The sequence below is a fragment of the Brassica oleracea genome, unplaced genomic scaffold (assembly GCF_000695525.1).
Source record: "Brassica oleracea var. oleracea cultivar TO1000 unplaced genomic scaffold, BOL UnpScaffold00828, whole genome shotgun sequence".
NCBI lineage: Eukaryota > Viridiplantae > Streptophyta > Magnoliopsida > Brassicales > Brassicaceae > Brassica > Brassica oleracea.
The window spans coordinates 55,815-71,781 of record NW_013617468.1 but is presented as its reverse complement, the minus strand read 5'-3'; the positions used below and the strand labels follow the sequence as shown (position 1 = coordinate 71,781).

Sequence of the window (15,967 nt, the reverse complement as noted above, 5' to 3'; positions counted from 1 at the left end):
AGCACCCGAACCCGATATCCGAAGTGGCACCCGAACCCGATCCGAAAAACCCGAACTGAAATCCGAACCAATGTAGCAAAATACCCGAACGGGTATTGAATAAGAAGAGATTGGATACCCGAACCCGAACGGAAAATATCCGAACCCGAATGGATATCCGAAGATAACCGAACATATGTATAATTAACCTTATATTTCAAGTTTACGTCTCTATTTTTATATAAAATATTTATATTGATACTACACATACTTTAAGTTCATATGATATACATACAATTACGGAAAAAAATTATTTGCTACTCACTTAAAATGCATGTTAAGTTTTTTATTTCAAAAATTAACAAAAAGTTACATCCAAATTTTTTTAAAAAATAACTAAATTAATGTCTTTTTAGTTTTAAAATGTTATGTTTAAATCTATTAATCATTCAATCTATTAAAAATAAAAAATGAGTTAACTGAAAGTTATATTTTTAAATATAAGAAACTTGAGAAATGAAAATTTTAATTTTTTTTTCAAAATCTAAATATTCCAACCCGATCCGAAATAACCGAATCCGAACTAAAAATACCCGAACCCGACCCGAAGTACAGAAATACCCGAACGGGTTCTACACCTCTATACCGAAATATCCGACCCGAACCCGAACGAGTACCCAAGGTTAAACTAAATCAATAATTATTATTCCCTAGCTATATATGAGCTTAACGAAATCAACAATAGTTTTGGGCTTGTCTACATAAGCGATTGATTAAAATAAATGAAAAATAAAATTCAAAAAAATCGACCAATAGAATTATAACAATTTTTCTGAGAAGCTCTATATTAATGTCATGTCAGCAGAAATCACTAAAGTGATTTTTTTTTTAATATATTGGGGATATATATATATACATATATAGCACTTAAAAAAAACGTTATATACAGTACTTTCCTCTTTCTCAATCCTTATAAATACTTATGCCAAAAATACTAATGGGCTTCAGATAAGCTACTGAAGGCTGAGTACTTTATGTATTTGAGTTGTTCAAAAAAAAAAAAAGCTATGGTGTTAGTGGTCAGTGTCATCCGCTGGTGTTGTGAATATTTTGCCAAATAGTCCAAAATATTATGACTGAAAACAGCAATAGCTGCTGTTACTGTTAGGAAAATAAACGATGATATTGATAAGACCAACTCCTGACACCAACACTTTTAAAAACTTGCCAATAGATTACCAAAACACTCTGAAAGAGTTGATAAGAAAAAATTAAAGGATTGCTCCAAAAAAAAAAATCTGAAGGGACAGCAAAACTACTTGAGCAAAACTACTTGAGCAAAACTCGAATAGAAAGAACAACCACAACATAAGTAATGTCTTCGGTTACCATTACTTTAACAGCTGCCATTGTCCGACCACGCCACTACGTTTTAGCCTCTTTACACCTTTTTATTGCAAATAATGAACCTCTTTTTCATTCTGAACAAATATCATAAACCACTTACCAAAGTATCTAGTCTCACTCAATTAGTGATCATATTCCACAGACCAATTGTATATTGAAACGATTCCTTATGATAATAAAAATGTCATCCCTCGCTAAATCTTGCAATATTCTACGTCTGATTTTGATATACTCCAAAGAACTAAACATATATATGCCCTGAAACTTTTGTGTGAACAAACCAAAATATTCTCTACTGTGTTTTCACTGCTCGATGTAAGATAATTAAATAAAGTGAATTAAAAAGAAACGTTCAATAAAGCTCTCAATACTTTAACCCCTATGATTCACCACTCCTCTGATATGCCATCAACTTGGTGGTGGAGAGAGCACAACGTTGACATTTTTGTTGCGAGGAACCACCACGTCTTCAATCCAACAGTACAACCATCTTGTCTAGATTCTTTGTATTTTTAAGCATAATTAAGTTCCACTACCACATGCTTTGATTTTGTAAACACACAGCACTAATTCCAAGAGACTCCATCTTTTGATCTCCAGCGTGTATTCAGATTAAAGCCTTGTAAAGTATTTGTGAAGCTATATACTTTCTCCTGTACAATAGAAAAAAATAATAAAAAGCAGTTGTTGGATTTATTTGAACTTTTGATAATAGCTAGAAAAAGAGGTTGCTATGGTGAATATACCGGCATAGTGTTGAAACAGTCTTAGTTTGCACGTATAACTGTTAGCTTCTCTAAATCAGGTTCGTGTTCGTTCCAGTGTTGGTTGTAGCCAACGAGGACCATGCCGGGCAACGTATGATCCATAGCGTTTATCTCTCGTAACAGAGGATGCAATCTTCTGCAGTGAAGTTCTCAATCCTACGTCAATGTTATTATATTGCAGTACTGAGGAAAGTTCCCTGGACATGTGCTGGCCTCCCTGATCAAGGTTGATGACACTTCAAAGGTGATATATATGCTTCACCTTTATATTTACCATGCTCTCGACTGCCCAACGGGAATCCTATCAGTTCAGCCTGCATGTGCCGGCTATGGCAAACCACTAAGTTGGCAGAGCTTCTATCCATGACGAAGCCACATTACACTTAGTAAACCCAGGAGGAAGACCTATCCACACATAACGTTCACGCTCAGAGAGTCTGTTTTTGGTTCCTCCATCCTCCACTGCATTGACATGGAACCATAATTCCGCTTCCTCTAATGCTTTTCTATTTGTCATATAAACGACGGTTACACTAACTTATTCACAAGAGCTATGGTTAAAGAAACCAAAGCAATTTTTTATTTATATGCTCTTAAAAACTGTATTTATATGGCCTGAAGATTTTTTGTGCGAACAACTCAAGGTCTTCTTCTATTGTGTTTCAATTGACTCCATGTAAAATATTAAATAAAGTACACCAATTATTAAAAATATAAATTAAAAACAAATTTTCAATGACACTCAAAGACTTTAACCCCTATGTATTACCACTCCTCTGATGGCATCGGCTTATTGGTGGAGAGCAAAATGGTGACATTGTTGTTGTGAGGAAGTGTTGCAACCAGATCTTCAATTTTAAACTTAAGGTAAGGACGTTCATCCAACAGTACGACCAGCTTGAGTGATTTCTCTGTGTTTATAAGCACAAGTTCCACGAATGAAGCCACTTGCTTTGGTTGTACATTCCAACAAGACTTATTCCAAGCGAAACCATCTTTTGATTTCCAGCATTGATCCGGGTTCAAAGTTTTTAATTTCAAGTATATGTCAACATGCTCCTCCTGTACAAACATAAATAAGATACAAAATGGTTCTTGAATATATTTGAACTCAATGATAGCTAGAAAAAGAGGTTGAAGATGAATATACCGGTATGGTGTTGTAATTCCTTCCACGTACTATTAGCTTCTCTAGATCAGGTGAGTTTTGTAACAACCTTTCTATACCAGGAATAACATACTGACAGATCACTGTATCAAGAATCAATGATTTGACCTTGAGCATCGGGAAAGGAACACCACGAATCTCAGCAAGAGATAAAATCTAATAGAAAGAACCAAAAAAAAAAGATAGTAAATACTGATTAGTAACGAGCTTATGAGATAGACTTTTTCAAACGTTCTTAATCAAACCTATAGAAAACCAACTTCTAATTAATGAACATTAATCCATATCTAAAAAACAGTGACCGTGAACCCAATTGCGCTTTTGAGGCATTAGAGAATGTAATAATATGAGCCAAAAACTTTAATACCAGAATAAAGTTTCCCCCAAAGGAAAGCTTCTCTGCGTTCTGAAACTTTTCTAACATCTTTAGCGCCATGACTTGAAGAAAATCAGCCGTTAAGTGAGGGTTCATTGAGACATGACAAATGTCCAGTTTAGCTTCGGTTAAAGAAGAGACATCAACCAAAGTACATGGCAACTGAGAGTTTAACAATTTGAGACAATGGACATGTGGTGCCACAATCTGCGTTAGCCCCTGAACCCACACGTTACGTTTTACTTCTAATGTTCTCAGACGTAGGGATTTTCTGAGATCGAGAACCTTTAGTTCACGGATGTGATACAACGTTAAATTTTCGAGAACAGGACAACCGGATAGAATCTTGGCCATGGATTCATCAGAGAGTCTAAAACGACTCAAGGATAACTTCTGCAATGATGTCCAAGATACCGAGCACTCGGAAACCATCGTACCGAACAAGCTTAACTTAATATTGAGTTGCTTGAAAGAAGAACTGTTGTAGAAGAAACCTGGAAGCTTATAACCTTCACAAAAAGAACTACCTAAATCCAGGAACGGCTTATACTCTTCATAATAAGGACGAGGGAAATCGAGGGACAGATTCTCAACGTTGTGTGACATAGCGCACTTGATCCACTGATCGATGTGGGGAATGTCCTCCCTCTTGGTGGCTTTGAGGAAAAAAATCTTCGTCTTGGGAGCTGTATAGTGAGTTAGGGTTTCGGTAACGGAAGCGGCAGTCAGTGAATCCACATCTAAGGTGAGAGAAGGTATATCGCACCATACATGCCTCCATCGTTTAGACAAGAGGGATGTTTTGATGGCTACTTTGATCGGAATAAAGCAGAGTATGTGTTGGAGGATCTCATCTGGGAAATTGCTGATCAAGTCAACAGCTCCTTTGATCCTCCTTACGTCGGCCATCTTTATTTTGGGATATTATTGTTAGGGCACAGCTTTTTATAGTGTTCTCTAAAACCGTTAATATAGTAATTCTCAATCTTAGAGAACCTCATATTATCTCACAGATTTTATATTAGTATTGTAATGTAGTTTTATATTAGAATACTTGATAAAGAATATTTATCACGATTCACAAATCACAAGCTAACTAAAACCTAGCAATATTCACATCTGGTTTTGATATACTCTAGTCTAAAGAACGCAACTTGTATATTGCCTGAAATTTGTGTGAACAAATTAAAAGCTTCTCTTGTGTGTATTCAACAGGGCTCCATGTAAAATGTATTATTAAATAAAGTACACCAGTTAATAATATTATATAAAAAAACAAATGTTCAGTGGCACATAAAACTTCAACCCTTGTCATGTTTCACCACTGATCTGATGTCATCGCCTTGGTGGTGGAGAACACAATGGTGACACTGCTTTTGGGAGAGAGTGCTCTTTAAAATTAAACTTAAGGTAACGTTCACCCGACAGTACGACCCTCTTATCTAATTTCTTTGATTGTAAATTCCAACAAGAATTATTCAAAGAGAAACCATCTTTTGATCTCCAGCATTGATCCGGATTCAAGGATAGTGATTTCAAATATTGGTCAAGATGCTCCTCCTGTAAAAACATACATAAGATACCAAAAGTTCAAAACACTTCTTGAATATATTTGACTAAATGATAGCAAGCAAAAGAGGTTGTATGGTAATATACCGGTATGGTGCTGCAAGTCCTTCCACGTACTATTAGCTTCTCTAAACCAGGTGAGTGTTGTAACAGCCCTTGTATACCAGGAATAACATACTGATAGATCACTGTATCAAGAATCAGTGATTTGACCTTGAGCATCGGGAAAGAAACACCACGAATCTCAACAAGAGATAAAATCTAACAGAAAGAACAAAAAATATTATGAATATTGATTAGTACCGAGCTTTTGACATGTAAGACTTTTCAAACGTTCTTAGAACCATAGAAAATCAGACTAACAGAAACTATTTAATCCATATAGAAAAGGTTGACTGTGCAACCAAACTAACTTTTAGGCATTAGACAATGCTATTATATGAGCCCAAAAAAGTATAAATACCTTAACAAAGTTTCCACCAAATGTAAGCTTCTCAGCGTTTTGTAACTTTTCTAGCATTTTTAGCACCATGTCTTCGAGAAAATCAGCCTTGGACTTGAAGAAAGAGGTACTTAGGGCATAGCAAACGTCCAGTTTAGCTTCGGTTAAAGAAGCGACATCAACCAAAGTACATGATGGCCGAGAGTCTAACAGTCTGAGATAATGGATGTGTGGTGCCACAATCTTCGTTGGCCCCTCCGGAACCATCACGTTACGGTCTACAGCTAGTGTTTTCAGACGTAAGGATTTGCTGAGATCAAGAACCTTTAGTTTACCGCAGTGATACAACGTTAAGTTTTCGAGAACGGGACAACCGGATAGAATCCTGGCCATGGATTCATCTGAGAGACTACAACAACTCAAGGATTAACCTGTGCAAAGAAGTCCAAGAGACAGTGCACTTTAAAAGAACAATCGTATGAGAATAGATGTTGAGTTGCTTGAAATAAGAACTGTTGTAGAAGAAATCTGGAAACTTATAATAATAATAATAACGAGAGAAATTCAGGGACAGATTCTCAACGTTGTGTGACGTGGCAAACTTGATCCACCTGTCTACGTATGGTATTTTCTCCTTCGTAATGGGTGTTATTAGGAAGTCAAAACTCTTTGTCTTCGGGGCTGTTCAGCGAGCTAGGGTTTCATTTATCGAAGCGGCAGTCAGTGTATCGCCACCTAAGGTGATAGAAGGTATCTCGCACCACACATGCCTCCATCGTCTAGACAAGAGGGATGTAGACAAGGCCAGTTTGATCGGAATTAAGCAGAGCATGTGTTGGAGGATCCCATCTGGTAAATTGCTGATCAAGTCTTCGGCTCCTTTGATCATCATATCTTCGGTCATTTTTTTTTTTTTTTCGATGTTAGTCTTAGGTCACAGTTTTATATATAGGATATTTTTGAAAGGTTACATAATGGGTTTAGACCCAAAATAATAATGAGCTTTAGTTTGCATCTGAAAAGATCAAACCAGATAACCAAATTAAACAAGGCCACTGTAAAAAGCACTTCCACAGCAGCAAAGCCGGTTCTACATACAAGTGAAACATTGATTTATGATCATATCCCTTGTATATTAATCATGGATCATTATAACATATTTTCGTAGCCACGTGTCACCACGAAGATGATTCTTAGAATTCTTAGAAAATAAGTTGGTTCATATATACATATACTATGTTTTTTTATTAAACTAACTATCATTAATTAGTAGTGTACAAAAAATATTTTTTCCCTTCCTTAAATAAAAGTTACGAAATTACCTAATATGGTTGATATAAATATGACAATTAATGATTATGAATAATATATATTTAATAAGAATTATTGTATCATCTCCCTTTTTTAATTTTATATTATTAAAAAAAATTAAACAATCACATTAAGCATATAATAACAAAATTAGATTTATTTTCTTACATGTTATATTTTGAATTTTTAAAAACAACTATAAATTACTAAAATGGTAAAAGTCCAGCATTGAAAATTTTGTGATCAATGGTTTAATTTTTTTTTGTTCAATCAAGATACATATGATCATATATCGTAGGGGTGGCTCGTATCGGGTATTTAATATTTTTGGGTATTTCAGTATAAAGGTATAGAACCCCGCTCGAGTATTTCTATACTTTGGGTTCGGGTATTTTATGTTCAGGTTCAGATATTTTGGGTCAGGTTCGGATATTTAAATTTTAAATAATTTTTTTTTTTAATTTTAATTTTTTTGTATTTAAATATATTTTTTTTAACTAAAATGGTTTTCTAATTATTAAAAGATTAAATTATTAATATGTTTGGAGATAAAACTTTAAGAAACAGAAAAACACTAATTTAGTTGTTGGTTTGAAATTTTAGAATGCAACTTTTGTTAATGAAAGAAACAAGAACTTGATATGTATTTGAAGTGAAAAGCAAATGATTTTGTCCATAATTATATGTATATTATCTAATTTTGAGCAATGTGCATCATTAATATAAATGAGAGAAGTAAACTAGAAATGTAGGGTTAAGTATACTTATGTTTTTAGCTATCTTTGGATATCCATTCGGGTTTGGATATTACCCGTTTGAGTTCAGATATTCAATATCTCTGAATTCAATAACCGTTCGGGTATTTTGCTACTTCGGATTTTCGGATCGGATTCAGATACTAGTTAGGGTATCGGATAAAATGCACAACCCTAATAAATCGTATGATATGAAGTCTCATTAATATATATGCATATATATATTAATATCATTTGAAATAAATTATATACTATATAAAAATATGAAATATGTTATTTCAAAATTTGCAGTGAAATATATTGAGATCTTAATATTTTAGTTTTGAAATTTATAGTGAAAAATTTCACATTAAAAGTTTTATGATTAAAGGTTTAGATTTTTGTTAAAAAAATATACAAATGTTAAAAATTCGTATGAGTAGGAAATGTCAATCTATACTAATTAAGTTACCTAGAAAGACTCCACAATACGCCACTTCATCCCTCATATTCTCATTTTGAGACACGTGTCGAAGAGAGAGACAATGTCTTCCTTTTCCTTTTGCTTCTATAACTCACATATCGTCTCCCATAAATAATAAATGAAAAAACAAAAAAAAAAACAGTTTTAATTGGGCTTTTTGCAAAGGGCAATTCTTATAAATAGATAATTTTCAAGTTTTGGTCACAAAATTAAACCACAAGGAGGAAAGTGACCAAAATGTTTCATTTAATAGGTAAAAAGACCCTAATACCCTAGATATATAAAAATAATAAAAAAATAAAAAAGACAAAAAATAAAAAACTAATACCCTAGATATATAAAACAATAAAAAAAGACAAAAAAAGAAAAAATAAATAAAAAAGACAAAAAAAGTTAAAAAAAATTAATTTTTTTTATAGTTTTAGATTATATGTTTTCAAATTCGAACTTTTAATAAAAACGTTTTTTGAATTTTTTTTTCAAAATTTTTTTTATTTTTAATTGTCTTTTTCAAATTTTCTTTTTGTAATTCGAAAATAATTTTTGAAACTATTTTTAAAATTTTCATTTTCAAATTTCTAATATTTATTTTTTATTTTATAAAATTTTAAACCTTAATTCCAAATCCCCACCTCTTAACTCTAAACCCTAAGTTTTGGATTAATTAACCCTAGGGGTATAAATGTATATTTACCTCTTTAATGAAACATTTTGGTTATTTTGATTCGTATAGTCTATATTTGTGATCAAAACTTTTGTAGTGCTATCCTTGGGTATTTCCCTTTTGCAAATATGACTCAAAACTTAAAGTAAACACAAAATTAACCCATGTTTTTTTGGAACTTTTTTACTTGCCTCTTTTACCCCCAAAGTTCAGATTATTCACGAAAATGTCATCAATTTTTTTTCTTTCGAAAATGCATATTTTACTCTATCACCCTCATATTCCTCAAGTATTCACAATATTGTCATTGCCACCAATACACCAACCACTATGAACAACCAATTTGAAGCTATTAATACACCTAAAAATCAATTTACACTCTTTATTTCTCAATTCTTATGAACTAAAAGCAACATCTCTTTACTTTCTCTCCATATTCATCCAAAAAAACCTCAAGATTTTGATTCTAAATTTTTTATGGTTTATAGAACCATTAAAGCTTATGGTTCTTGGTGGGGTCACTTTTGTTTGAAATTTTGGGTGCTTGGAGAAGACTTTTGTGTACTAAACAAGTTATCTCACTGGTTGAAACTATGAAACTAGTTTTTTTTTTCAGATTTGTTCATCCAGACGACTTCCGGGTAAGTCGTCTTGCTGTAGACGACTTACATGGAAGTCTTCTGGTCATTGAAGAAGTTAGTTTTGCAATTAACTTTTAAATGTGTTTTTCTAGACAACTTACATGGAAGTCGTCCACATTTGTTTGATAAAAAAAATCGAGACGACTTACATGTAAGTTGTTTATGGAAAACGAGTTAGTTTTGCATTTGACCGGAATGTGTCAGAAATTTGACTTTTCCTGGACGACTTACAAGTTAGTCGTCTAGTAAAAAATTAAAAAAATAATATATATTTTTTCTAGATGACTTACGGTTAGTTTTGCAATTGAAATATTAAACAAAAAAGATTTTTTTTCTAGACAACTTACACGAAAGTCGTATGTCCGACAACTTAAGTCGTCCAGGATTTTATTCTGAGATTCTGGTCAAACCTTGCTTATCTTGGACGACTTACATGTTAGTCGTCTAGGAAAAAGACTCGAGACGACTAACGTGTAAGTCATCTAGAAAAAAAATTTGTTTAATAATTCATACCAATGAAACAAAGACGAGAACGAAAGTACAATTTTATAGAGGTAGAAAATGAAATCATTTATGGAGAGTCAATAGTAAAAAAATCGAGAGCATAAAATTTAATCCCCTTTAGTCATTATATAATCGATGTTGCCTATTTGGTTTTGGTGATTTATGTGAGTCGAAAAACTTAATTTTTTTTTGTGCATATGAAATCTTAAAAAAAAATAATTAAAATGAGATATAATATGTTAACTCTTCAACAACGATGATATATTTAATAGACCAACATTTGTATTCGTCATTTTTAATCGATAAAGTTTGTAGTGTTATAAAATGTTAAAACTATTTAATAAACAAACATTGTTATAAAAAAATCTTGTGCGGATTATCATCTAGTATTGCGAGATTGTCCACTATCCAATGTCATCCGCTTGGTAGTTGAGCTTCTTTGTCTACCGTGTGACACATCCACACAAGTTCAATACAAAAAAGAGAGGAAAGCAACTTCTATATATATATACATGTGAGAGAAATAAAATATGCAAGATTGTTAAGGAAACAACTCCAAGTCTGGCTACTGGTCAGAATAGAAACTATACGAATCTAATAAAATGGAACAGTACTGAAAAGCGAAGCTTCTGTGTATAGAAAAAAAGATTCTCCATCGTATTCATCATCCTCGTAACCTAAACGTGTGGAATGTGAGGCCTCTACAACCAACACTTTAATCCATCCTCAAAGAATATTCAAACTAAAGCATGTTTGTTGTTTCCAAGAAGATCAATTTAAGCTAGTGTCCGACCAAAGTGATCAGGTGGTATTGTAGCATATATCCTTCATAATAACATCTACCTTCCCAGCATGCTCGTCAAGTGCTTGATCAAATGGCTGAAAGAAGAAAAGGGTATACGAAGAAGAAAGGGAAGAGCGGAAGGCATCACTAGAGGTTCAGAGGCTTTTAGAGAAAAAAATGGGTGGTGACTAGAAACTAGAAAGAAGCGTAAGCCTATGAGCTATGAAGGAACTTTTATTGAATTTCATAACACATAAGGCAAACTGAAGGAAAGCCCACGGATAAGAGCTGAGAAAATTAAGTGTATCTGCCAGGAGCTTGTTAAAATGTGTCTGAGAGGAAGGAGACCTAAGAGGAAGAAGAAGAAACAATTATCATGTGGATCAGGTGGGATTTCATCATTGCTGCCCTGCATGCTCTCTCTATACCAGAAACATTTATCATGTGGATCAGGGAATGCATTACTACCCCCTCATTCTCTGTCTCCGTCAACAGTGTTTCTAGCGGCTACTTTAGGAGTACCAGAGGAGTGAGACAGGGAGATCTCCTTTCTCCTTACCTCTTTGTCGTAGCTATGGAAGCTCTATCAAGACTGCGTCACTCCAGATACCAAGCGGGCTGGATCTCTTATCATCCTAAAACAGCTGAGCTTCAGATTTTCCATCTCATGTTTGCTGATGATGTCATAATCTTCTTTGATGGAAGCTGCAACTCGTTGCACGGAATTTTCGAATGTCTGGAAGACTTTGCAAGCTGGTCTGGTCTGGAAATGAACAAGGAGAAAACTGAGCTATTTACTGCAAGGTTGGATCAACAGGAATCTGCTGCCATCACTAGGTTAGGATTCTCTTCGGGTTCTCTACCTATTAGGTATCTTGGTCTTCCCCTCATGTCAAGGAAGCTAAAAATATCAGAGTACACTCCCCTTATTCGAAGATCTCGGCCAGATTCAAGATGTGGGCCACCAAAACTCTCTCTTTTGCGGGCCGGCACCAGCTCCTCTCCACTGTTATTGCTGGAACTGTTAACTTCTGAATTTCTTGCTTCATGTTGCCTAAGGGCTGTATTAAGCAAATTGAATCGCTTTGTACTAGATTTCTTTGGTCTGGAAATATTGAACTGAGCAGAACTGCTAAGGTAGCTTGGTCCACTGTCTGTCTCCCCAAGGATGAAGGTGGTCTAGGCCTCCGAAACTTTATGGTCTGGAATCAGGTTCTGTGTCTTCGGTTCATTTGGCTCCTCTTCTCAAACAAACCGTCTCTCTGGGCTGACTGGCACCGGCATTACTCTCTCTCCCGGAATAGTTTTTGGGCAGTTCAAGAATCTCAACAAGACTCATGGATGTGGACACGCTTGCTGAAACTGAGACCGGTCGCTGTATGGTTTTTGAGAGATCACCTTGGAGATGGCTCAAGGATAAGTTTTTGGTATGATGTTTGGACCCCGCTTGGCCAGCTCATTGCTCATATTGGCGCTAATGGTCCAAGGAACAAGCGTATTCCCATTTATGCCACTGTTAATCAGGCCGCTAGCACTTCAGGCTGGTGTGTTGGAGGGCCTCGTTCTCAACATGAACTAGATCTTCACATTCGTCTCACAACTCTGCCTCTCCCAGCGCTATCAGTTAATGGTGATGAGTTCACATGGGAAACTAATGGTATCTCTGATGGATCTTTTTCAGCTTCTCACACTTGGGAGATTCTCAGACCTCATAGTACAAAGAAGCAGTGGGCACATCTTATTTGGTTCAAAGGCGCTGTTCCTAATCATGCTTCAACATGTGGATTGCTAATGCGGATCGCCTCCCCACCCGCACACGCCTGGAATCGTGGGGTTTAAACATCTCGACTTCTTGCCCCCTTTGCTCTTGTTTTCACGAGACCAGAGACCACCTTCTTATTAACTGTGATTACTCGAAGGCGGTTTGGCAGCTGTTGTTCGAACGGCTGGATCCAACTCACCATGGTCTGTTCTCTTGGGCTGAGCTTCTTTCATGGATCAGAGGACCGCAGACATCACCTGCTGTCACTCTTCGTCGAATCTCAGTTCAAGCCATCATTTTTCATCTGTGGAAACAGCGTAATAATGTCACTCATAACCAAACCTCCCTCTCCACAGCTGTAGTCTTCCGCCTTGTTGACCGTGACTTTCGGACCATCATCACTGCAAAGCGACAACGAAAGAACTTCGCCTCTCTCATGTCAAGTTGGCTGCGATAACTGATCTTCACAGATCTTTCCTAGCTCCATTATGTTTTTCCTTTTTTTTGCCATAGTGGTGCTCTCTGATTTTGTAAATCTAACTCTTTCATTAATTTGAATATTAACAGTTTAGCAGAAAAAAAAAAGGAAGGAGAAGAAGAAAAAAAGTGTAACGACCTGGTAACCGGTGTTGAAATTGGTTTGATAATTTTATTGGACCAAGCCAAACCATTTACAAAACGAAACCTAAATATATATAAACGTACATACTGTCTTCTTCAATTGGCTGGCGTGATAGCTTAAGTGGTCAGGGCGGACGTAGTAAGGATCATACGGGGGCATGTGCCCCCAACTAAATTTTCATTTTCTTTAAGCAATTAAGGAAAATTAGTGATAGTGTCCCCATCAGAAAAATAAATATAGTGACAAAATTTTATGTGCCCCCGGTTAAATCTAGTTCTAGATCTGTCCCTGTGGTTTCTTCTCTATTTCTTGTATTGCAAGTAATCTATGTAACACAAACCCTTAACTTGCCCTTGCATGCATTTGCATGTGTGTAGTGAATCATCAACCAACTTACTCTTTGGAGTTACTTCTCCATCACGTGAAATACGTCGTACGTGACCATAACAGATGATTGGTCCCCCTCCTCCCCCGCTCCCCCAGAGTTATTAGTCGGAAGATATTCCAAACTCAGGTCAGGCAGTGTGGTACGTTTTTGGGCTAATCCATGGCACTAAGTGCGTTCTTTCCGGAGCCGACCGGATCAGCCGATATGGTTTATCAAAAAAAAAAGAAAAAAAAGTTGTAAGTAACACCATCAATAAAAGGAATTAATATTTTCAAGTTGTAAACCCTAAGCCGAGTTTTTTTTTTGAAGAAAACCCTAAGCCGAGTTTTGTTGGACGAATCATATCGTTTCTGATCCATCTTCATTTTTGGCTAAAATAAGGATTATTCTTATAATTTTCGTACATGTTAGAACTTGAAATATACGTATTTTCATTCTAATATGTTCAGAAGTCTATGTAAAACAATTTTGTTTGGAATTTGCTTGGAGTTTCTCTTTTCCTATACGTATTTTAATTCTAATATGTTCAGTCTATGTAAAACAATTTTGTTTGGAATTTGCTTGGAGTTTTTCTTTTTCTTTTTGAGCAACCAATCAATACTATTAAAATTTAGGAAGGTTTTTAGCCCAAGGGCTAGCCCATAGAGAGTTCAGATACAAGAGAGTGGGGTTTTAGGACTTGTTTTATAAGAGAATTAGCTTCCATGTTCTAGGAACGAGGGATATGATGGAAAAATGGATAGAGGCAAACACAGAGGAAGCTTGATCGATGAGGACACCATAGACTTCCTTAAACTGCAGTTTGTTGTTAATTACTCTGATGAGCGTTAAATAATCGGAGAAGAAGGTGATGCTGGAGATTACTGCCTCAATAGCCCTTTCGATTCCTCTTTGGAGAGCTAGGATTTCGGCCATAAAGGGGGAAGCTACATTGTTGATGACTTGAGATCCCGATCCGTTCATGATCCATGCGATTCCTGCCCTGTGTGTGGCGGCGTCCCAGGCTAAATCTACTGAACACGAGAGCGGAGTTAAGGACCTGACATCTCGGCGTGGATCGTTCCTGATTTGTGAGGTAGCTAGCTTTGTCGGTTTTTGTACCGACTGAGCTTGATCCCATTCTCTAGCAGACACTAATCCTTTTGTTGCAATTTCTGAAGGGCGATTTGTCTTATCCTCAAAGATCAGTTTGTTTCTATCATTCAAGGGAGACCAGCACACCCATGGGATACTACAAGAAAAATGCGTTTTTATAGCGGACGAATAACGCTATGTAACGATACTATAGCGGTTTTTGAAGCGATGTATCATCGCCCGTCATAATAGGTAATGACATTACATAGCGGTTTTTAGCGTTGCTATTTTTTCTTCCTCTACGATAGCGCTTTTCAATATGCAATTAAATAAATTTTAATAGCATGTCTTTAATGCTATTATTTATTTTATTAACAGCGTTTTTGATTTGTTATTGTTAAAACTACTATAGCTATTTGTTTCTGCTATATATTGTAAATTATATTTTGTTAATTATTTATTTTAGAATTATTTTTCAGTTAATAATTTAAAAATAAAAGCATAATTAAAATTTAAAATTAATTCAGATATTTAAAATTTCTTTATTAATATTGATCTGTAGCAAAATTGGATTACAAAAAAAAAATCTAATTAAATAATAAACCAAAAACTTTAACCTAATTACTAACTAAACCAAGCTTTAACCTAATTAGTACTAACTAAGCGCCACCCCCAACACCACCACCTTCGTCGTTTCTTCATCTTCCAACCCTCACCCGTCGCACCACCACCTTCGTTGTCGTGTTCTTCCATGATCTTCGTCGTCTTATCAAGCCATGACCTTTGTTGCCTTCTTCATCTTCCAGTCCTCACCCGCCGCACCACCATCTGCTCGCGACCATCTCTGTCTACCCCAACGCCGCCCCTGCTCTGTCTTCCCCGACGCCGCTGCTCGGTCTTCTCCGACGCCGTTGCTCTGTCTTCTCCCACCTTTCTCTGATTCTCCAAGCTTACGCTATTGCTCTAGTCTTTCTCTGAAATCTTCTTACAAACCAAAAAAAAATAATCAAGTAAACAACAAAGAGGGTAAAAGAGAAGAATGAATACTAGAACAGAGAGGAGGCGTCACTTCGTCACAGGAGAGAGAGGAGGCATCACGGTTCAGAGAGAGAGAGAATAGAGTAGATGGGATGCTCCTCCTCTGTTGTTGTCTCACGACGTCCATTATCTGTAAGGAGAAGGATACTGAGCGACAGATAGGATGGTGACAATGAGTCTGTGACAATGAGTCTGTGACTTACAGAAACTGAAGATGCAGAGAGAAAGAAGATGAGTTTTGTGAGTCTAGACA

At 35.7% G+C, this 15,967-nt stretch overlaps 1 protein-coding gene and 2 pseudogenes across 1 annotated transcript; all 3 read right to left on the bottom strand.

The window, feature by feature from the left end:
* Nucleotides 1–1,389, bottom strand: part of LOC106320135 — a 10,679-nt pseudogene extending 9,290 nt beyond the window's left edge.
* Nucleotides 1,390–2,918: 1,529 nt separating this feature from the next.
* LOC106320134 (putative F-box/LRR-repeat protein At3g18150) lies at nt 2,919–4,612 on the bottom strand (the record flags this gene model as incomplete). The annotated part of the gene is made up of 3 exons (XM_013758499.1): nt 2,919–3,215; nt 3,304–3,477; nt 3,689–4,612. Coding segments are annotated over 3 exons (1,395 nt in total), but the record flags the coding sequence as incomplete, so codon positions are not given.
* Nucleotides 4,613–5,032: 420 nt separating this feature from the next.
* On the bottom strand, nt 5,033–6,612 carry LOC106320133 (annotated as a pseudogene).
* Between the last annotated feature and the right edge of the window lie 9,355 nt (nt 6,613–15,967).